At 42.1% G+C, this 25,237-nt stretch overlaps 1 protein-coding gene across 2 annotated transcripts in view; it reads right to left on the bottom strand.

Moving 5' to 3' along the window:
• The window catches only part of LOC109893811 (arf-GAP with SH3 domain, ANK repeat and PH domain-containing protein 3), a 62,412-nt gene extending 38,868 nt beyond the window's left edge, over positions 1-23,544 (bottom strand). The window contains exons 1-4 of one of the 2 annotated variants that reach the window (XM_031829200.1): positions 23,188-23,544; positions 16,700-16,772; positions 11,325-11,470; positions 357-431 (exon numbers count right to left, since the gene is read on the bottom strand). In XM_031829200.1, coding sequence (XP_031685060.1) covers positions 357-431; positions 11,325-11,470; positions 16,700-16,772; positions 23,188-23,388 — 495 coding nt within the window. In that variant the 5' untranslated portion in view covers positions 23,389-23,544. The remainder of the gene's footprint in view (positions 1-356; positions 432-11,324; positions 11,471-16,699; positions 16,773-23,187) is intronic. The other variant, XM_031829199.1, reaches the window with a different exon arrangement.
• Positions 23,545-25,237: the final 1,693 nt, after the last annotated feature.

Here is a 25,237-nt window from a genome sequence, read left to right as displayed (position 1 = left end):
TGTGTCGGAGGAAACACCGTTCAACTGACGACCAGAGTCAGCCTGTAGGTACCCGGCTCGCCACAAGGAGTCACTAGAGCGCGATGAGCCAAGTAAAGCTCCCCTGGCCAAACCCTTCCCTAACCCGGACGACACTGGGCCAATTGTGAGCCGCCCTATGGAACTCCCAGTCACAGCCAGTTGTGACATAGCCTGGGATCAAACCCCAGGCTGTAGTGACACCGCAACACTGGGATGCAGTGCCTTAGACTGCTGTGCCCTAGACGTATCTCTTATTGTCTAGATGACTGTATAGACACAGTAGAGGAGACAGAAGTGTTCCACTATGTAGTGTACACTACAGTAGGGTTACTCACCAGTCTGCTGTCTCTAAGCTCACTCTTCAAGACATTCTCCAAGGGAAAGGAGATTATATTGTTCAGATTCTGGACCTGGAAGACAGGAAGGGAGCGAGGGAGGGAGAGAGGGAGAAAGAGGAAGAGGGAGAGAAGGAGGGAGTCAATGAGTCACACAGACACACACGTTCTGATTTAAAACCTTGAAACAACAAAAACCTGTATTGGTTCCTAGGGATCCTATAATGTTGTTCCAGTTTCCCAGTGAGTCACATTCCATGGGATGGCCATGATCGACTTGTGATTCCATCCATATGTCCCAGTGCACCACAATTTGTATGATTTTACTTGTGGGCTCAGAATGTGTGCATTACCAAATCAAAATACGATTCAGATGGAATGACTGTATTCTAGTTATTCATGCGGAGATACATCCTGTTATGCAGTCTGTTGGACTACAGATGTACGGTGTCCATTTTAGGACTTCCACAAGACATGTCCATTAAAATGAAAGCTTGGTGCAGTAAAGTCAGTCAAGTCCTCCTCCACCTCAGATCTTACAGGGCTCATAGATCATATAAACCCTACCACCCAGGGAAAAGGACATGTCCTTAAATATACACCATACACATGAAAGCTTGGTGCAGTTAAGTCCTCCTCCAGTTCTGCTCTTACAAGGCTAGTGCATCATATAAACCCTACCACCCAAGAACATGGCACCCTGCCATCCCCTCCCTCTCTCTTATCTCAAGGCAGGGAGGGGAACTACTGAATGATTAGCTCCACGTGTTGGGTCGTGTCTATGTAGGTTTATTCTCATTCATATACAGTACGTCAACGTGTTGGGGTTTTAGGCTGGGCTTCTGTATAGCACTTTGTAACATCGGCTGATGTAAAAAAAAGAGTTTTATAAATACATATGACTGATTGATGTCCGCCATTTTCCTCTGTTTTGGATAACAGCATGTCACATGGGGAAAATGCACATTGGTTTAAGCCTGTTCTTTCAATTCAATTCAGAATACTTAATTTATCCCACAAGGGGAAATTATTTAGACAGGAGTGAATATGTGACTAGTTTCAGGAAACTAGACATATGTCGCATGTCACTACTTCACAGGAGAGCCATTTGAACGGAAACATTTATATACTAAAATTATTTTTTGGGCAGAAATGCCTTCTAGAACATGTGAACTTTTATGTGCCTTAATAAGAAACTTGTACTCCATCCATAAATACAAATAAAATTGTTAAATTATGAGCATAGTTGGTTTAACCATGGAAAAAGACAGGAACCTTCCTGCTAGCCATGATTGGCTAAGATAATGGGTGGGCTGGACATGCCGGGAGATGAGTTTGGATTGGTCTGCCATGTAGCATGCGTCTGTCTATAACGTTAGCTGTTCAGTATGTGTTGACAGTCCTTTGTACCGCATCGTTTGTGAAAGATATAACGTTAGCCATCGAGAACTACAAAAGTGTTGCTGCTTTTCTCAACAACGTAGATGCCCTGAATTTAGCAGGCGCTATCAACAGATCAGTTGGGAAAAGTGATGGGCTACTTTCTGCACACGCCACGGTCCGTGTGAACCCGGAGTGACTTGACACAACGCTGGCCAAACAAGATGTAGCTACAAACTAAACCGAGTTAAATGGTTCCAGTCAGTTGTGTAGTATTCATCCATGTATATGGGTAAGAGCTACATTTTTAGAAATAAGTTTCTAATTTTGTCAAATCATTTTCATTGCAAGTTAAATCGTACTGTTAGTTAGCTAGCAAACGTTAGCTTGCTGTGTAGTAATGTTACTCAAATCAGAAATCCATTTGCATTGCTAGTTATAGCCTAATGTTAAGCTAGCTAACATTAAACCTAGTTTGTTAGCTTTAGCTACATGCAGATTCATACTACAGCTAAGATAATGTTTGTATTGATAGTAGTATGAGTTGGGATTATTCCAGTTCATTGTTTAGGTAGCTTGTTACATGTCTAAACAGAAGACTAAACTTAGGCCGGATTATTACATGACCCATCAAATTAGCCAGGTGTGTCTGGGGGTGATTATGTCCATATATTGTATTTCATGAACATGTGTACATGTCTAGACAATAGTGACCCATCCACTTAGCTAGATGTTAAAGCGTTTCTTTCACATGACCCATCAATTTAGACAAGTGTGTCTGGGTAAGCGCCATCTAATAATTATGAAATATTTATCTGGACACTTCCTGTTTTTGATATTGCTACTATGCAGTAACCACTTCACTGTACCATGTACACCTTCTGTATCCTGTGCATGTGACAAATAAACATAGATTTTATTTGATATACGCTGTGTTAACCACATGGCCCTCACATGTGAAACCTTAAAGAGATGGGTGGGGCTAAGGCTGAATGGGTGTAGACAAAGAGCAGCTCTCTAATAGGTGTAACAAAACATGTAAACAACACCATTTCAAATTTTTGCTACGAGACCGATTGAGGCGATCGTTCACATATACAGTTGAAGTCGGAAGTTTACATACACCTTAGCCAAATACATTTTAAACTCAGTTTTTCACAATTCCTGACATTTACTCTTAGTAAAAAATTCCCTGTCTTAGGTCAGTTAGGGTCACCACTTTATTTTAAGAATATGAAACGTCAGAATAAAAGCAGAGAATGATTTATTTCAGCTTTTATTTCTTTAATCACATTCCCAGTGGGTCAGAAGTTCACATACACTCAATTAGTATTTGGTAGCATTGCCTTTAAATTGTTTAACTTGGGTCAAACGTTTCAGGTAACCTTCCACAAGCTTCCCACAATAAGTTGGGTGAATTTTGGCCCATTCCTCTTGACGGAGCTGGTGTAACAGAGTCAGGTTTGTAGGCCTCCTTGCTCGCACACGCTTTTTCAGTTCTGCCCACAACATTTCTATAGGATTGAGGTCAGGGCTTTGTGATGGCCACTCCAATACCTTGACTTTGTTGTCCTTAAGCCATTTTGCCACAACTTTGTAAGTATGCTTGGAGTCATTGTCCATTTGGAAGACCCATTTGCGACCAAGCTTTAACCAAGCTTTAACTGATGGCTTGAGATGTTGCGTCAATATATCCACAATTGTCCTTCCTCATGAAGCCATCTATTTTGCAAAGTGCACCAGTCCCTCCTGCCGCAAAGCACCCCCACAACATGATTTTATTTTTTATTTCACCTTTATTTAACCAGGTAGGCTAGTTGAGAACAAGTTCTCATTTACAACTGCGACCTGGCCATTATAAAGCAAAGCAGTGCGACACAAACAACAGAGTTACACATGGAATTAACAAACATACAATCAATAATACAATAGAGAAAGTCTATATACAGTGTGTGAGGTAGGATAAGGGGGATGAGGCAATAAATAGGCCATAGTGGGGAAATTATTACAGTATGGCAAATTAAACACTGGGGTGATAGATGTGCAGAAGATGAGTGTGCAAGTAACGGTACTGAGGTGCAAAAGAGCAAAATAAATAAAATAAATAATCAGGTGATGAGGTAGTTGGACGGGCTATTTACAGATTGACTATGTACAGGTGCAGTGATCTGTGAGCATCCTCTAACAGCTGGTGCTTAAAGCTAGTGAGCTTCAGTGATTTTTGCAGTTCGTTCCAGTCATTGGCAGCAGAGAAATGGAAGGAAAGGCGGCAAGAAGGAGGAATTGGCTTTGGGGGTGACCAGTGAAATATACCTGCTGGATCGCGTGCTACAGGTGGGTGCTGCTATGTCAGCTGAGATAAGGTGGGGCTTTACCTAGTAACGACTTATAGATGACGCAGATGATGATGATGCCACCCCCGTGCTTCACAGTTGGGATGGTGTTCTTCAGCTTGCAAGCATCCCCCTTTTTCCTCCAAACATAACGATGGTCATTATGGCCAAGCAGTTATATTTTTGTTTCATCAGACCAGAGCAAATTTCTCAAAAGAAAGTTGCAAACCGTAGTCTGGCTTTTTTATGGCGGTTGTGGAGAAGTGGCTTCTTCCTTGCTGAGCGGCCTTTCAGGTTATGTCGATATAGGACTCGTTTTACTGTGGATATAGATACTTTTGAACCTGTTTCCTCCAGCATCTTCACAAGGTCCTTTGCTGTTGTTATGGGATTGATTTGCAGTTTGCGCACCAAAGTACGTTCATCTCTAGGAGACAGAGCGCATCTGCTTCCTGAGCGGTATGACGGCTGCGTGGTCCCATGGGGTTTATACTTGCGTACTATTGCTTGTACAGGTGAACGTGGTACCTTCAGGCTTTTGGAAATTGCTTCCAAGGATGAACCAGACTTGTGGAGGTCTACAATTGTTTTCTGAGGTCTTGGCTGATTTATTTTGTTTTCCCCATGATGTCAAGCAAAGAGGCACTGTTTGAAGGTAGGCCTTGAAATACATCCACAGGTACACCTCCAATTGACTCAAATGATGTCAATTAGCCTATCAGAGGGTTCTAAAGCCACAACATCATTTTCTGGAATTTTCCAAGCTGTTTAAAGGCTCAGTCAACTTAGTGTATGTAAACTTCTGACCCACTGGAATTGTGATACAGTGAATTAAGTGAAATAATTTGTCTGTAAACAATTGTTGGAAAAATGACTTGTGTCATGGTCAAAGTAGATGTCCTAACCGACTTGCCAAAACTATAGTTTGTTAACAAGAAATTTGTGGAGTGGTTGAAAAACAAGTTAATGACTCCAACTTCCAACTTCAACTGTACGTACATCAATCAAATATAGGTCGGATGTGAAACAAATAAAAATCTCCTTGTTCTGCCCACAGATTCTATTTACCTCATGATGGATGAAGATGATATCACTCAATGGGAACAACCATTCTCAAATATAATTCTTAGATAAATCAAACCTATGGGCAAACAACATTGAAATAACTATTTTCAACAGCTTGTGTTTACTGGGAAAACATCTGAAGGTCTTATTTAGATCCAATTGAATAACAATACACTGACTTGACTGTCCAAAAACATGTCCTGTACTGAAGCAGCTTTGTAGGTAAATACAAGTCAACCACTTCCCTCTTCTGAGTTCATACACAAGTTATCCTTGAGAAATTGATCCAAAGCTTTGTTTGTTTTGATTGGCTTCCAATAACTTAGCGAATGGAAAAAGGCCTAACAGTGAAACCACACACAGTTTACTTTAAAAGCCCCTAAATCAAACAGCGGTAGTGAGTTGGATTGGTTTCCCCAGTTCCCTCAAACACTTCCTCTAGAGCCTGCGTGGGAAACTTTGATTGACAGATGGGGGGGTGGGACCTTGTCCACTCACAACACAGAGAGGTCTGGGAGGAATTATCATTGCCATGGAGACTATCAGTGGGAGGGTTTCGGCTTGCTCCAGTTTTCTGAATGGCTCTAATTACTCCCCTGCAGCTGTTGTATCCCTCCAACACAAACACACACACACACACTCCTGCACGCATATATGCACACACGCATACCTGAGACAAGTTTGGGGTCTCCCCTCACCCTTCCTCTCCCTAAAACCTGGGGCCCTTTGACCCTCAAGTTGTGACCAAACTGCAACTCATTCATAAATAACCCCTCTGACGGCACACACACACACACAGGGTTATTGAGATGATAGCTTTGGTTAACTTGCATCTTAACGTTGACATTGTGGAGAGAGTTGAGTAATGCTTCTAGGACCATACTTTAATCATGTAACATAACCAGACAATAATTTCATTGATGGAGCTCAACTCCACAGGTTTATGGATTATAATATTGCCCTCATTAGGCTACAAATAAAAGAAATTGACTAAAACAGTGACCACAGGACATAATGTAGACAATAGTACAAATAAAAACCCTTGATTGAGTAGGTGTGTCCAAACTTTTGACTGGTACTGTATATACACTACCGATCAAGTTTGGACACACCTACTCAATCAAGGGTTTTTCTTTATTTTTTACTATTTTCTACATTGTAGAATAATAGTGAAGACATCCAAAAAAGTGTCAAAATATATTTTATATTTGAGATTCTTCAAATAGCCACCCTTTGCCTTGATGACAGCTTTGTACACTCCAGGTATTCTCTCAACCAAATTCACCTGGAATGCTTTTCCAACAGTATTGAAGGAGGTCCCACATATGCTGAACACTGCGGTCTGACTCATCCCAAACCATCTTAATTTGGTTGAGGTCGGGGGGATTGTGGAGGCCAGGTCATCTGATGCATTACTCCATCACTCTCCTTCTTGGTCAAATAGCCCTTACACAGCCTGGGGGTGTGTTGGGTCATTGTCCTGATAGTCCCACTAAGCCCAAACCAGATGGGATAGCGTATTGCTGCAGAAAGCAGTGGGAGCCATGCTGGTTAAGTGTGCCTTGAATTCTAAATAAATCACTGAGTGTAACCAGCAAAGCACCCCCACACCATAACACCTCCTCCTCCTCCATGCTTCACGGTGGGAACCACACATGCGGATATCATCCGTTCACCCACACCGCGTCTCACAAAGACATGGCGGTTGGAACCAAAAATCTCAAATTTGGATTCATCAGACTAAAGGACAGATTTCCACCGGTCTAATGGGCATTGCTCATGTTTCTTGGCCCAAGCAAGTCTATTCTTATTATTAGTGTCCTTTAGTAGTTGTTTCTTTGCAGCAATTCGATCATCAAGGCCTGATTCACACAGACTCCTCTGAACAGTTGAGATGTGTCTGTTACTTGAACTCTGAAGCATTTAGTTGGTCTGCAATTTCTGAGACTGGTAACTCTACTGAACTTATCTTCTGCAGCAGAGGTAACTCTGGGTCTTCATGAGAGCCAGTTTCATCACAGCGCATGATGGTTTTTGCGACTGCACTTGAAGAAAATGTTTGACATTTTCCAGATTGACTGACCTTCATGTCGTAAATTAATGATGGACTGTCATTTCTCTTTGCTTAATTGAGTATCTTTTCACAATATGGACTTGGTATTTTACCAAATAGCTGTCATCAAGGCAAAGGGTGGCTATTTTAATCATCTCAAATATAAAATATACTTTTAAGAAAAACCATTGAATGTGTGACCAGTAGTGTATATACTACACACAGTACTTGTATGTATATATACACACACTGAACAAAAATATAAAACACAACATGTAAAGTGTTTGATGAGCTGAAATAAAATACAATTCTCCACACGCACAAAAAGCTTATTTCTCTAAAATGTTGTGCACACATTTGTTTACATCCCTTTTAGTAAGCATGTCTCCTTTGCCAAGATAATTCCTTCACCTGACAGGTGTGGCATATCAAGAAGCCGATTCAACGGCATGATCATTACACAGGTGCTGGGGACAATTAAATTCAAGGACACTCTAAAATGTGCAGTTTTGTCACACAACACAATGCCACAGATGTCACTAGTTGAGGGAGTGTGCAATTGGCATGCTGACTGCAGGAATGTCCACCAGAGTTATTGCCAGATAATTGAATGTACATTTCTCTACCATAAGCCGACTCCAATGTTATTTTTGAGAATTTGGCAGGACGTCCAACCGGCCTCACAACCGTCTATGCAAACATGTCTGGGAACTTTTTATTTCATGAAACATGGGACTAAAACTTTACATGTTGCGTTTAGGATGCTGGAATTATAATTTGAAGAAACATGCAAAATTGTTACTGGTTTTGTTAATGCCACATATGGAAGGTAATACATTTGACAAGTTATATCATTTAGGCTATATTAAAGCGTTAGGTTCTAGGTACGCGAGGAATAGCCACTCGGATTGGAGAGGAAGCGTGTGTTAAGCTTTCCTGAATAAATGGGTCTGCTGGGAGCATATGTGGCCACATAATTATAGGACAGCGCATCTCAGTATCAGAAGTAACAATACAGCCAGACTGGCCTGCTACTGGGCCTTTCTAAACTGTAGAGAGTAGAACCACAACTGATCCAAATGAACCGTTCAAATCACAGGGTTTTTGCTCTGTTATTCAAATGACATTTTCACTGCAGCCCTAGAGTAGAATTTTGTACTCACTTGAAAACAATAACGCAATTATTACTGCTACTATATTACTACAATTATTACTGCTACTATATTACTACAATTATTACTGCTATTATAGTCTAGTTAGGATAGTTGTATTGTCCCTAAACAGCTTTTTGAGCAGCATGTCTCATATCTCCCCTTTTCTTATCATGTGTAATGACCCACCTGGCCTCTACACTGCCTCTCAGCTATTCCTCCATCTTGTGGATTCGTAGAAAAACAACTGGTGCAGCTTTGAATGCTTTTATGTGTGGTACGATCGCTAGTTAGCCTATTGCAGATCTGGACAAACGATCCACCAACCACTATTGTCACTATGAATGGTGGAGAGGGCAGGACAGACAGAGTGGTGTACTATATTGACCTGTGGTATAGTAAAACTGTAATGCACAAGGGAAGTACTAAAACACCTTGAACTCGAGGAGGCGCATGCAAGCAGATGAGGACATGTGGCTCGGATGGAAGACATTATATAGTCAAACCTGCAAAAGAGTCAATGTAAACCAGGGAGAAAACACACTACCCTCCCCAAAGCAACCCCCCCCCCCTTACCCAATCTATATGTGCATATCTAACTCAATGACATCGTACACCTGCACATCGACTAGGTTCTGGTACCCCGTTTATATAGCCAAGTTATCGTTACTCATTGTGTATTTATTTAATGTGTTATTATTTTTAAATGTTTCTCTGCATTGTTGGGAAGGGCTCGTAAGTAAGCATTTCACTGATAGTCTACACCTGCTGTTTATGAAGCATGTGACCAATACCATTTGATTATCAACCAGCTCCCCTATTAGTCACACCAGCCAGCATTCTGTTCTGTCACCACCAACACAATAACAATCAGATCACGTCTGTCTGCCCTGTTTCCCTCTGAACCGTACCCTTCCCTCTTCATCACCATCACTGCAGTACATCATCACCATCACTGCAGTACATCAACACCATCACTGCAGTACATCAACACTGTCACTGCAGTACATCAACACCATCACTGCAGTACATCAACACCATCACTGCAGTATATCAACACCATCACTGCAGTACATCAACACCATCACTGCAGTACATCAACACCATCACTGCAGTACATCAACACCATCATCACAGTCACTGCAGTACATCAACACCATCACTGCAGTACATCAACACCATCACTACAGTACATCAACACCATCACTGCAGTACATCAACACCATCACTACAGTACATCAACACCATCACTACAGTACATCAACACCATCACTGCAGTACATCAACACCATCATCAGTCACTGCAGTATATCAACACCATCATCACAGTCACTGCAGTACATCAACACCATCAGTCACTGCAGTACATCAACACCATCATCAAAGTCACTACAGTACATCAACACCATCATCACAGTCACATCAACATCATCACTACAGTACATCAACACCATCATCAGTCACTACAGTACATCAACACCATCACTACAGTACAGCAACACCATCAATCACTGCAGTACATCAACACCACCAGTCACTGCAGTACATCAACACCATCATCACAGTCACTACAGTACATCAACACCATCACTACAGTACATCAACACCATCAGTCACTACAGTACATCAACACCATCATCAGTCACTACAGTACATCAACACCATCACAACAGTACATCAACACCATCATCAGTCACTACAGTACATCAACACCATCACTACAGTACATCAACACCGTCACTACAGTACATCAACACCATCATCACAGTCACTACAGTACATCAACACCGTCACTACAGTACATCAACACCATCACTGCAGTACATCAACACCATCACAGTCACTACAGTACATCATCACCGTCACTACAGTACATCAACACCATCATCATAGTCACTACAGTACATCAACACCATCACTACAGTACATCAACACCGTCACTACAGTACATCAACACCATCATCACCGTCACTACAGTACATCAACACCGTCACTACAGTACATCAACACCGTCACTACAGTACATCAACACCATCACTGCAGTACATCAACACCATCACAGTCACTACAGTACATCAACACCGTCACTACAGTACATCAACACCATCATCATAGTCACTACAGTACATCAACACCATCACTACAGTACATCAACACCGTCACTACAGTACATCAACACCATCATCACCGTCACTACAGTACATCAACACCGTCACTACAGTACATCAACACCGTCACTACAGTACATCAACACCATCACTGCAGTACATCAACACCATCACAGTCACTACAGTACATCAACACCGTCACTACAGTACATCAACACCATCATCATAGTCACTACAGTACATCAACACCATCACTGCAGTACATCAACACCATCACTGCAGTACATCAACACCATCATCAGTCACTACAGTATATCAACACCATCACTACAGTACATCAACACCCTCACTGCAGTACATCAACACCATCATAGTCACTACAGTACATCAACACCATCACTACAGTACATCAACACCATCACTGCAGTACATCAACACCATCACTGCAGTACATCAACACCATCACTGCAGTCACTACAGTACACCAACACCATCACTGCAGTACATCAACAGCATCACTCCAGTACATCAACAGCATCACTGCAGTATATCAACACCATCACTGCAGTACATCAACACCATCAGTCACTACAGTACATCATCACAGTCACTGCAGTACATCAACACCATCACTACAGTACATCAACACCATCATCACAGTCACTGCAGTACATCAACAGCATCACTGCAGTACATCAGTGCAGAGAGAAACATTTACCCCTCCTACCCCTATGACATTGATGAAGATGAAGCCCAGATGAGTGAAATGCTTGTCCTGTAAAATTGAATACATTTTGTGCGGACCTTCCCTCTATTAGCCCTCCTCTCTCTTCTTCACCCGACTCCCAACCTCCTCCAAAGACTCCCCCTCCTCTCACCAGGTTCTTGAAGAGAGAGGTGACCTCCCTGGTGAAGACGGCCATGTTGAGGAATCCTGTGGACACCTCGTTGTTGTCCTGGGTCAGGTGACTGTTCCCCAGGTTCTCCAGCACCTCGATGTACTGCTCCTTGTTCTCCACGTGACCTAGAACCACAAACACACTTCATTGTTGTTTCTCCCTCTCTCTCACCCCCTCACTCTCTCCCTCTTTCTTCCCCTATCCCCCTCACTCTCTCTCCCTTCTCTCTTCCCCTCACCCTCTCTCCCAATGTAGTGTCTAACCCAGCGGTGCCACTGCTCTCTGACTACAGCCTGTCAACATAAACATAACAAGAGAGAAAGTGACCACATATACCCTTTCATATATTCTTTCATCACGACTGAGCAGAGCTGTACTAGATGTAATAGTTGCTGGAACCCAGCTGGATCAGAGCCAGCATACTGTCGTTTGCACAATAGTGTGAAATGGGGAATGTAAATTAATCTTTTTGAGTACCCATCTCCAGTTTTCTAGCATAGGTGCCAGTATGTGGATCCCAATCGGTTTGTGCTTTAGCCAGGTCCTTTGTCAAAGGTCTGGCACGGCAACGACAGTGGGAGCAGTAACTGCCTGGCGTCTAGGCTACAGTTTTTCCAGTAACTATTACAAAATGCACATCTTTGCCATCCCGATGGCTTACCCCAGATAATAGTCTGCTTTTGTTCAAAATGGTCTCTTTCAGTCTTTAATGTTGTGTGTGTATTCTTGTTTGTGTGTCAGAGCCAAGGTCTGCAGCTGCATGCTAACTGCGGGTTTGTTGACAACAAAAATCTGACGAGCAGCACAACATTGACTAACATATTTGAGGAAGATCATTAATGGCCCCCTGGAGTTGGGAGAGAGGGGAGGGGGGAGCGAGAGAGAGCGAGAGAGAGCGAGAGAGAGGGGGGGGAGAGCGAGAGAGAGAGCGAGCGAGAGCGAGAGAGAGAGAGGGATGGTGAGTCAACCAACCAACGCCATACGGTATCATTCATGGCTGATTGAGGGGTTCTGAATCAGCCAGCCACTAGCAACAAACAGGAAAAGAGCCCCCCCCCCTTAGCCTTACTGGAATGGAACAGCCCCATATGATTCCAGTTAAGAGGGAGAAAGAAAGTGGGGGTTTAGAGGGATGGTGGATGTGTGGATAGAAGTGGAGTTGGGGTATCTCTGTACTGACTGACCAAACATCATTTCCTAACTCTGTCTCTCTCTGACTTACATCTGACCGTTAAACCCCCCAAATAGGAAACAGACTATTTCACAGTTCAGTAAGAAGAAAAACAGATTTTTTTTATGTTCATCCATGTTTTCTGTATGTTGTTATCATTGTGAATCTGGTGAGTAGTTGCTTCGTCACACCAGTATGAAATAGTGAAAAGTAGTCGTCAGGGTTGGGTAGGTTACTTTATAAATGTAATCCGTTACAATTACAAGTTACCCGTCCAAAATTGTACATCAGTAATGTAATCTGATTATTCAGTTACTTTTAGATTACTTTCCCCTTAAACCGTATTAGAAGAAGACAAAATATTGAACAACATCTATTGCAGGATAAATCAATGTTAAAGTGTACATAGCTGGCCATATAAGGATGTTAAATGTTACTTTATAGGTTGGTTATGTAGGTTTCTTCTAACCCATCGCTTTCTACTTCATATAATAATACGATTACATTATATCTTTACATTAAAAACCAAAGTCTATCAGAATTCCAGTCATTACAATAAATTACAACTATTTGTTTTAACGGGAATAGTGGAATAGTCTGAACTGGAGTTTTTTCAGCTCAGTTTTACTCGAGGCATAGAACGCAGCGTAGACATAACCTATAGGTCTACTGTTTTTATTCGATAGAATACATTAAAATATATATATATCTTTCGGGTTCACAGTGCTGACGGAACCGAGGTCCCCATATTAATCTGAGAGTGGTTCCATTTGTCCAGGCCCATCCCTCAGTTTGTTATTTACCCAAAACAAGGGGCAGGGTGCCGTTTTGATATTGTTTCATCTGTGGATTTGCCCTTTAAACAGCTGCATATTATCATAAATTCAGGCTATTCCCGCTAAAACAAATAGTTGTAAAACAAACAACTTTTATCAAAATTCAACTATTTAATTGGCGCATTTCAAACTGTCATTTTGTGAGGCGCAGTCGGGAACTAGTTCTGTACTATAGCGAGTGGTGAGGTCGATAAACCAGGAAGATTCTCCATCGTTTAAATCTCCAGTTTGGGAATATTTTGGCTTCCCAGTAGATTTACAACGGTGATGGACAGAGAGTATATGTCTCCACTGCTCAACCAGAATAGCCTATGCAGCTGCCAACACCTCAGACACGTTGACACATTTACGTCGAAATCAGCCCACTATTCTCCAGGTTTCAGCACCTCGTGAAAGAGTTCGAGCCACGTTACGAACTTTGATCACGAGCGCCCATTTCAGCAAACAGGTAGTACCGCGCCCTATATAAGCAAGCTAAATCAGCTGAAGTTGTCAGTGAATTGACCAGTGCATCCTGTGTAGCGCTTACTATAGATGGATGGACCTCCAGGGTTACAGCCAGCCCATCACATTACCCCGGAGCAGGAAATTAAAAGTACCGTGCTATAGACCCTTTAAGAGAGTCACACAAGTGCGCATATTATCTCTGTACGAAAACATTATAGCATAGACCTATACAATGTCTGAGACATGTTTATATATTGATTTCACATGTATATTGCACTTTATTTTAGTGTTGTTCAAAAATCTTATCCAATTTATTGGTCACATACACATATTGAGCAGATGTTATTGCGGGTGTAGCGAAATGCTTGTGATCCTAGCTCCAACAGTACAGTAGTATCTAACTAAATGCTTGTGATCCTAGCTCCAACAGTACAGTAGTATCTAACTAAATGCTTGCGATCCTAGCTCCAACAGTACAGTAGTATCTAACTAAATGCTTGTGATCCTAGCTCCAACAGTACAGTAGTATCTAACTAAATGCTTGTGATCCTAGCTCCAACAGTACAGTAGTATCTAACTAAATGCTTGCGATCCTAGCTCCAACAGTACAGTAGTATCTAACTAAATGCTTGTGATCCTAGCTCCAACAGTACAGTAGTATCTAACTAAATGCTTGTGATCCTAGCTCCAACAGTACAGTAGTATCTAACTAAATGCTTGTGATCCTAGCTCCAACAGTACAGTAGTATCTAACTAAATGCTTGTGATCCTAGCTCCAACAGTACAGTAGTATCTAACTAAATGCTTGTGATCCTAGCTCCAACAGTACAGTAGTATCTAACTAAATGCTTGTGATCCTAGCTCCAACAGTACAGTAGTATCTAACTAAATGCTTGTGATCCTAGCTCCAACAGTGCAGTAGTATCTAACTAAATGCTTGTGATCCTAGCTCCAACAGTACAGTAGTATCTAACTAAATACTTGTGATCCTAGCTCCAACAGTACAGTAGTATCTAACTAAATGCTTGTGATCCTAGCTCCAACAGTACAGTAGTATCTAACTAAATGCTTGTGATCCTAGCTCCAACAGTACAGTAGTATCTAACTAAATACTTGTGATCCTAGCTCCAACAGTACAGTAGTATCTAACTAAATGCTTGCGATCCTAGCTCCAACAGTACAGTAGTATCTAACTAAATGCTTGTGATCCTAGCTCCAACAGTACAGTAGTATCTAACTAAATGCTTGTGATCCTAGCTCCAACAGTACAGTAGTATCTAACTAAATGCTTGTGTTCCCAGCTCCAACAGTGCAGTAGTATCTAACAATTCACAACAATACACACACATCTAAAAGTAAAATAATGGCTCCCAAGTGGCGCAGGGGTCTAGGGCACTGCATCTCAGTGCTAGAGGTGTCACTACAGACCCTGGTTCGATTATAGGCTGTATTACAACAGGCCGTGATTGGGAGCCCCATAGGGCGGCGCACAATTGGCCCAGTGTCGTCCGGGTTAGAGTTTGGCCCGGGGTAGGCCGTCATTGGAAATAAACATTTGTTCTTAACTGGCTTGCCTAGTTAAATAAATGTTCAAATACATTTTTTATAAATACATAAATATTAGGACGATCAATGTCAGAGTGGCATTGACTAAAGTACAGGAGAATAGAATACAGTATAAACATATGAAATGAGTAAAGCAGTATGTAAACATTATTAAAGTGACTATTGTTCCATTATTAAAGTGACCAGTGATTCCATGTCTATGTATATAGGGCAGCAGCCTCTAAGGTGCAGGGTTGAGTAACTGGGTGGTAGCCAGCTAGTGATGGCTATTTAACAGTCTGATGGCCTTGAGATAGAAGCTGTTTTTCAGTCTCTCGGTCCCAGCTTTGATGCGGGGTGAACAGGCTGTGTCCTTGATGACCTTTTTGGCCTTCCTGTGACATCGGGTGCTGTAGGTGTCCTGGAGGGCAGGCAGTGTGCCCCCAGTGATGCGCTTGGCAGACCGCACCACCCTTTGGAGAGCCCTGTGGTTGTGGGTGGTGCAGTTTCCGTACCAGGCAGTGATACAGCCCGACAGGATGCTCTCAATTGTGCATCTGTAAAACTTTCTGAGGATCTTAGGGGCCAAGACAGATTTCTTCAGCCTCTTGAGGTTGAAGACGTGCTGTTGCGTTGTTGTTGAGTAATCGTGTTTTCATTTAAGAAAATTTAGAATACCAACACTTTGGATTTTCTTAAATACACTAACATTAACTACAGTAACTGTTGGCAATACATTTTCCTACTCTACCGAAACGTGAACCCAAAACCGCAATACATACCGAACTGTGGGTTTGATAAACTGTTACACCCCTAAAGACAGACAGGGGTGGCTTAGCCAACGCATGACATAGAACCCATACAACGACACCATCCACAAAACACATGTTATCCCTCATCCCACACCCTAATCACGTGACTAACAAAGAAGCCTAACAAACAATGCCCACACAACAAGCCACTTGATGTAATTTATAAGGGAATTGGCAGCCATTTTGAAAATGCTGCTGATCAACACTTCTTTAATTTTTTTAATAATTTAACCTTTATTTAACTAAGCAAGTCAGTTAAGAACAAATTCGTATTTACAATGACGGCCTACCCCGCCCAAACCCTAACCTGGACAACGCTGGGCCAATTGTGCGCCGCTGTATGGGACTCCCAAACACAGCCTGGAATCGAACCAGGGTCTGTAGTGACACCTCTAGCACTGAGATGCAGTGCCTTTGACCGTTGCGCCACTCTACCTAAAGCCTGTCAGTATAATGCTTTATAACTTGAACACATGTATGAGCCTTCATAATGCATTATAATAAGGCTTATAATGCCATGTATGTGTGCATGTGGGCGCTTACTTAGTCCAGAGCTGTGGATGGCCTTGATCATCTTCTTCATCCTCTGTAAGGTGCTCTGGTCCATCTCTAAGGACTGCAACACATAAAGAGAGGAGAAGAGATTTAAGGAAACATACATACTTGACATGTATTGAGCAGTATAGGGTTTCAGGAAGGCAGATCTTTCCCTGAGGTAAATCCTAACTTCAGACCGGTCTGTCCATGCAACTCTGTGTTTGACGTAAAATCATGTACTGATGATGTCAATGGGAGACATGAACAACAACAAAAAAATTGAATATTACACCACAGACTCCAAGTTAGGATTTCAGCCAGTAGTAATGAGAAACAGCAATGGTGAAAAAAAATGTAACCTGTCCAAGCTGTCTCTAGGGAAAACACACTTTCTTTGACTTTCTAGCAGCGGTCATGCTGACTGTTTAGTTCCCACGCCATGACTAATGTTAAGCGAACAGGTGAATCAGCACTTAGTCCGTCTAACACCGTCACATTTGCAATCATTGGGCTGATGTCACTCATGCACTAACCACCGACCTCGCCTGACGTTTTCTTTTCAGGTTCCCCGACTCTTTCAGGTTCACTGTGCATTTGACATGTTGAAACTTCCCTCTGCTCTGTTTACATCTGAACCAGCAGACCTCGTGGCTCTCTCTTCTACCGGATCGTTAATGGCACCCACCTGGTGTGCCAGGTCTAAATCAGTCCCTGATTACAGGGAAAAATGAGAAGAGAAAAAGGATCCTTATTGAGAAGAGAAAAAGGATCCTTATTGAGAAGAGAAAAAGGATCCTTATTGAGAAGAGAAAAAGGATCCTTATTGAGAAGAGAAAAAGGATCCTTATTGAGAAGAGAAAAAGGATCCTTATTGAGAAGAGAAAAAGGATCCTTATTGAGAAGAGAAAAAGGATCCTTATTGAGAAGACAAAAAGGATCCTTATTGAGAAGAGAAAAAAGGATCCTTATTTTATAAGGATGATTAAAGTTACAGTAACTCAACCAGTAGTGGTTAGTGTTCATGTGACATAACAGGCCTTGGCATTGTGGGGGACTTCCACATGTCTTGTTTGTCAAATTCAAAAGAGCATGGGACTTTAAACTGTATAGAAATGTATGGAAAGACTCACTTCTGCTTTATTTTTCCACTTTCACAGTCAACTGCTGAGCAAGGCCACGTACAGTAAGAGTCAGGGCAAGACAGTGGTCAAAGTGAAAATATCATGTCTTGAAACTGTTACACTTCAATATCATAAATGTGTTTCCTTAAGTCTATGAGACAGTCAGGGTGAAGGTGATGTGTCCAATAGGATGTTCCCTATGAACAAATGATGTAATGTCGCCATTTAACAAAGAGATACCCTTTTTTAAAACCTCTCCTCGTACACAGAATCCAAGTACAGGCCACACGACCATGGTGCAGTAGACGGTAGAACAGTTACAACACAGCCTGTTACGGTAAATCAAAAAGGTATGTTAAAACCCCCCAGCATGCATTTAGAATAAAACCTAAGGTCCCGAGGACCAGACCTTGTGGTTCATCCCTGCTGTGTCCTGTCTGCAGCATCTGCTGATACTCTGTCTAACACACACAGAGCTGCTGTAATAATAGAGGGGTGTCCAAGGTTTGAAACAGACAGTAGAATAGAGGGAAGATTGTCTGTAGAGAATACACCCAGTCTGTCTCAATGGTAACACATGTATTTATGGGTGTAACTGTTTTACTCTTCTCTCAAGGGTATAGGGAATGTTGGTATGTGTGTGTTCCTGGTTGCATGCGTGTGTGTGTGTGTGTGTGTGTGTGTCAAAACCCCAGTGTGTGTCACTGTCAACCCATGGTCAGGCAGCGCAACAGGAATTCCTGGCTTCGGGGATATCTGATCCCATGAACCTGCTGCTGGCAAGAGGACAGATTTGTTGAATAACCACAAGAACGACGAGCCCTTAGAATCTGGCTTTCCCTTGCTCTCTCTCTCTCTCTCCATTCAAATAGCCTTATCAGCACTCAACTACTATCAAGAGTAACAAGCGGCAGTAGGAGGCCACAACCAGCCAACACAACCACTATAGCCATAACACACAGCCTCCCCCTAAAACATCATGACCTAGTAATGGGATCACTCTGCCCTCTGATAACTCTGATACTCAGCCACCATTTGTAAATGGCCCTGATCACGTTGTATTAAAATGGATTCTCTCCATAGCTGCCCTGCATATTTGGGTTCAAATCCTAATATTAATTGGCTTTAGACTGCATAGAGTGGTAGGCACTTTTGGGACTTTCGTATTGGTTCCATTGCACCAGGCAATCTCAATCAAGCCCAGCTAAAGTATTTTAAATTATTTCAAATAGTATTTAAACCCAGGTCTGGAAATCAGATTCCAAAATGGCCTCTCCCCAGCGGAGGTATCCCAGCTATGTTTCCAGACTGTCGTAACTATAAATAGTTAGATTAGTCATATAGAGAAATGGTTGGACTGGCACGTCAGGGTATCTCTGTTGGACTGGCACGTCAGGGTATCTCTGTTGGACTGGCACGTCCAACCCCAGGGTATCTCTGTTGGACTGGCACGTCCAACCCCAGGGTATCTCTGTTGCTTACCTCTCTTTTGTGATGGTTATCAGGAGAAATGCCCTACACAGTGTGCGTGTGTGCCCATCCAACAGCCCTTCACCTAAACATAATGACAGAGATAAACAAACAGACTCTAGCATCCAGCGGTACGGTTCAGTTAGGAGAGCTGGCCAGGAACCCAGTGATGTATCATATCATCTTAAAGGAGCAATCTGTAGTTGTTACATCCATTGTTGGATTTATAAATGAATAATATACCCATAAATTCTTGAAGAATTTAACTTAATGCCTCATGTACACCATCAGAACCCAAAATATAAGATTGTTTTACAACAATGTTTGTAAACGATATAAACCTCAAAACCTGGTTAAAACCATAATGTTGATATCATGGATGGTCAGTCCTGGTATCCATAGCTCTGACTATGAATTTGAGAGTGGTTACATTTCTCCAGGCCCTTCCCTAAGTTTTTATTTTTTAAATTGAAAAAGAGACATTGTTATAGTTTAAACTGCATATTGGTAATTTAAAATGTGTCATATCATTATTACACAACTGAAGTTTGTATAGGCTATATATATAGTTGGGTAATGTGTTGTTTTTTTACCATATCTTCTTTCTTTGGACTTTCACTGGGGCATTTCAGACCACTGAGGTTTACTTGGATCATAGAGACATATATTCATGAATAAAGCTTAGTGTGTGTGTGTGATGTCACAGTCAGAAGCCAGCTTCTCTCTCTGATTCATCTGCAATGTTGAGAAGCTTTGAGACCACAGTCTGAGGATAAATGGATTCAAACAAACATTAACACATACATAATCCCCAACAGGCCTTGAGGCTGGAGTTTCGCCCACCAAACCCACTGTCCTTCATCCCCCCCCCCCCCCAACACACACTAATCCTTCCTAGCCGTCCACACTCCAAACGAGTGCCGTCTGGCTGGCCTGCTGTTTTTGTTTCCGGTGGTCCTGCTACAAGCTCAGCCAGGTCATCCCAGCCCAGAACCCCATAGAGCCCCAGTCACAGCCCTCAGGAACTGAGCTAATTAAAGAGGCTCTGCCATAATCCCTTCAGGAAGCTCTGCCAGAGATGTGCTGTGCATCCATGGGTTTCTAGTGGGGCTGATTGGCTCTTTTAGCCCTGCTGTGAGGAAACCAGACATGGGATTATGCTGAGTCAATATTTGAGGAAGGCTGTGGTAAGGTTGATTTGGGGTTGGGATTCAGTCTATGGAAAACATAATTCTCCTTGCCTTGCTGTGACAAAATCAAGGCATGGGAGTCAACGTTTGGAGAAGGTTACGAGAAAGTTGTGGTAATGTTGGGCTTTTGGGTTCATTCAGTCTGGCAGGTCTGCCATGCCAAGTCTGAAGAGCATTAGTCAAATGTGTTCCAGCCAGGATTGCATTTTGCTTCTATTGCCAGGATTTTTATCCAGCCTCAGCATTTTTTGTTGTGTAAAAAAAGGTAGGAAATACTTAAGTGTGTTGGTAGAACAAATGAAGGCCTCTGATTATGTAACTGATGAGAGACAGTCATTTCATGTAATTTCATGTGAATGGCTAAAAGCAGAAACTGACGTTTTATTTAATCCTCCCAGCCTTCAGTTCAGCCTCTCCAATTAGAGGCCATCGACTCTTCTCGCTGACAAGTTCCCGATAACAACAACAACGATGATAACAACAAATCAAGAGCTGCGTGATGCTCTGCGCTACAGCTTTCTCCAATAGCGAGTCAACACTGATGTTTACCTGTGTCAGTTTTTTACAGTTCCATGCATTGCTAGCTGATCTTCACCATCATAAATCACTCCCTTCTCTTATAAGAGCTAAGATCTCTCTAACAACTACCTTGAGGAGAATCTACTTACTCCTAATCTCACGTTGACATCGAAGTTCAGTAAAATGCGTTCATCTAGACCCGCCAATAGAGATCAAAGCTGTGGCCATTCGTAGCTCAAGATTTTGACGAAGGCTCGGATGATTATTGCCCATCTGAACATCTGTTCCACAATGGTCTCTCAAACAGTTCACGACAGAGACCATGAGAGACTATTCCTCAGTCGTCAATGTCTCAGTGGGTATGGTATTGTTTTTTTTTATTAGGATCCCCATTCGCTGTTGCGAAAGCAGCAGCTATTCTTCCTGGGGTTCACACAAAACATGACATAATACAGAACATCAATAGACAAGAACAGAACTACATCAATTTAAAAATGGCACACTTAGCCTACCTATCAATACATACACACAAAATATCTAGATCAAATAGGGGTGAGGTGTTGCTTTATCTGCTTTTTGAAACTAGGTTTACAGTTCACTTCCGCTATATGAGATGGGAGTTCTATGCAATAACGGCTCTATATAATATTGTACACTTTCTTGAATTTGTTCTGGATTTGGGGACTGTGAAAAGACCGCTGGTGGCATGTCTGGCAGTGTAAGTGTGTGTGTCAGAGCTGTGCGTAAGTTGCCTATGCAAACAATTTGGGATTTTCAACACATTCATTTTTCATAGAAAAGTGATGCAGTTAGTCTCTCCTCAACTCTTAGCCAAGAGAGACTTGCATGCAATGTATTTATATCAGCCCTCTGGTTACAATTAAGAGCAAAACGTGCTGTACTGGGTCAGCTGCAGCTTAACTAGGTCTTTCTTAGCAGCACTTGACCTATGATGACCTCTGACCGGACAATAATCAAGATAAGATAAAACTAGAGCCTCCAGGACTTGCGTTGTGGAGTGTGGTGTCAAGAAAGCAGAGCATCTCTTTATTACGGACAGACCTCTCCCCATCTTTACAACCATTGAATCAATACATTTTGAACATTACAGTTTACAATCTAAGGAAACACCAAGTAATTTAGTCTCCTCAACTTGTTCAACAGGCACACCATTCATGACCAGATTTAGCTGAGGTCTAGAGCTTAGGGAATGATTTGTACCAAATGCAATGCTCTTAGTTTTAGAAATGTTCAGGACCAGTTCATTACTGGCCACACATTCCAAAACTGACTGCAACTCCTTGTTAAGGGTTTCATTGACTTCATTAGCTGTGGTTGCTGATCCGTATATGGTTGAATCATCAGCATACATGGACATACAGGCTTTGTTTAATGCCAGTGGCAGGTCATTGGTAAAAATAGAAAGAGTAGAGGACCTAGAGAACTGCCTTGCGGCACACCACACATTGACATAAGAGAAGCTTCCATTAAAAAATACCCCCTGAGTTAAATTAGATAGATAGCTCTGAAACCACGATATGGCAGAGGTTGAAAAGCCATAACATATGTTCTCAACAACAGGTTATAGTCAATAATATCAAAGGCTGCACTGAAATATAACAGTACAGCTCCCACAGTCTTCTTACTGTCAATTTATTTGAACCAATCATCAGTCATGTGTGTCAGTGCAGTTCATGTTGAGTGAACCCATGGGCACTTTCTCTGTTATGGGAGGAATGGTATTCAGGTGAAACTAGGCTATAGCCTGTTACTGCAAGACAAAGGTCATAACTGTACTGTAGCTAAGGTTATCCTGGAAAGTACTCAGTGTCACAGTCATTTAGCTTAACCCTCATACAGGAAAATGACATATTTGGACATGCTTATTTGTAAATCTTATTTAAATAAACACCTCACCTATCTATCAACTGCCCCAACCCTGTGCATTGCACTATCCACTGTCCCACCACGACATAAAACACTTGTGAAATATCATGGAAATATTTATAAATAGCCTACGTTTATAGATTACATCAAAATGAACTTGGCCAACTTGTTTTAGGGGTTTTACCTATCGGTTCACCTCCCACAACTGTCAATAACAAGTTAGGCTACCTAACGCAGACTGGTATACAATATTAGTACGCACTGCGCGTTCCCCACTCTCTGGTTGCGCTGCACTAGCCTGACTTACCTCTTCGACTGCCGAAACGGTGTTCCGACATTCACTCATTTTGGACTGAAAACTCGAGGTAGCCGGTGAAGCCAAGTCCTCGTTTGTCAGAGCAACAAACTCCGAAATGTTGATACGCTCAGGCATATTTCTCTCAAGGTAAATGGGTCCAACTGAAGATTTACAAAAGTTAGTAAAAGTGTCAAAAACGCATGTTTCCATGGAAAATGCACATGTTCTCCGTTGTGGAAAAGGCTATAGCAAAAGGTAAAATGTCTCACTGCGGTGCGGTACATGAGTGAGCACCACTGCGAGCGCTACAGATCCAATGCTGGCTCTGTGCGTGCGGTTAGGGAGGGAGTAATTCCATCATCACGTGGAATGTTTCTGCTTTCTGGCATACTGAATTGGGCGCGTGAAGAATGGACCCGCAGTCTTTTGCCGTCTCATTTACCCTCCATGCAAACCCTAGCCTTTAGTGAAAACAGTGGACTACTACACAGATGAATAGGGTGTCACACACCATAGAATCCCTTTAGAATGCAATGAAAAGGTTCAGGGCGCTATGAGGAAATGGAGAAAGATCCACCATGTGAAAGCACTGCAATATTCTACATTTTAATCAAGGCTAAACAAAAACATTCAACTTTCAATGCCTTCCATTGGCGTATTTCACCAGTTTAGCCAAAGTATATAGCTGTCATTCTATGGCAAACCTCACCTCTACACTTGAAAAACCTTTAGCTCGGCCTCTAATTCCCTGCAGGGTATAGACTCTGTTGGTGCCCAGTGCAGGTAACAGACTTGTAGCAAACCTCTATATACCTACCCTTGACTTTACGGTTTCACCTTACAGGTGTACCTGACTCCTCATTCCTGCTACTATACAATCTGCCAACACATGAAAGGAAGGATAGCAAAGTACTTTGCCTGAGGGAAGATAAGTTTTAGACTTGAAAGGTTTTGGGTGCAATGTAGTCCAGGTTTGACTGTGTTTTCCAAGCCCACTGCAACCATATTGAGTATGGGGGGGGGGGGGACTACTTGATATGACCACAAAACCACATATTTACCTGCTGAAAGGATATAACCAATTAACCCTTCACTAAGCCCCGCCACAGAACATGGTGCAACCTATCGCAGTGTTCCAATGCATAACAACTGTTGTCAAGTCTGACACACTGAGGTGTTGTAATAAGAACTGGAAACTGCATCCAAGATGTCCGCCAGTTGTTCTCAAGGTAACCTACTCACGTTCACATACTCCGATGTATCTGGGTTGCGTCCAGTTTATGTTGATCAACATCAAATGCGCACTAGCACTCAGAGCGCACCGGGTGCAGCGACAACGCCATCACATCATCCAAAAATATGGGAGACATTGGATAAATATTAAATATTCATAGCTTTGGTTGTGAGTAATGGAAAACAAATCGGCTTCAGAAACAATTATTTGAATAATCAATGTTTTGTGCACGAAGGTGATGACTTAGTTTTTTTTTCTTCAAAATGTTAGCAAGCTAAGTTAGCCATGTTATGAATACAACTATCATCTGCTGTCAACATAAGGATACGATTTGAGAGCACTAGTCAGCTCCAAAAAATGGTTAGTAACTATGGCTGCATGCTGACAGAACATTCAGAGCCATCGTGACTTGTCACACTACAGCCTTCATTTTACCAGGATCCCGTGAAGCAATTGTAATGACAGTCCACTACAACGTACCGGAGGGTCTCCTGATTAGCAAACAGGTAGTCTGTGTCAATTTCATTGTGTATTAAAAAACACAGTTTGAGGTCATTTTGAGGGGATTTTGCCAGTGGTGTATATATAAGGAAATGGGTTTTGCATGATTTATTTTTCTTCAGAAGTTGCAACAGTAACCAAGGGGGGCGGGACTTAGCGAAGGGTCAACCTGGGAAACTTTTACATGCGTCATTGTGACAGTAAACTCAAACAAACTCAAGGTTATTTCCTGAACAGTCCTGAAGGAATAGCAGTCACTACCAAACTTTTTGCAGTAGTAGTGCTGTGTTATTGTAATAGCATCCTTGATTTCTAACTCCAACC

The sequence above is a fragment of the Oncorhynchus kisutch genome, linkage group LG7, assembly GCF_002021735.2.
Source record: "Oncorhynchus kisutch isolate 150728-3 linkage group LG7, Okis_V2, whole genome shotgun sequence".
Classification (NCBI taxonomy): domain Eukaryota; kingdom Metazoa; phylum Chordata; class Actinopteri; order Salmoniformes; family Salmonidae; genus Oncorhynchus; species Oncorhynchus kisutch.
The sequence above is the reverse complement of the archived record's forward strand: the minus strand, read 5'-3'. Positions and strand labels throughout refer to the sequence as shown.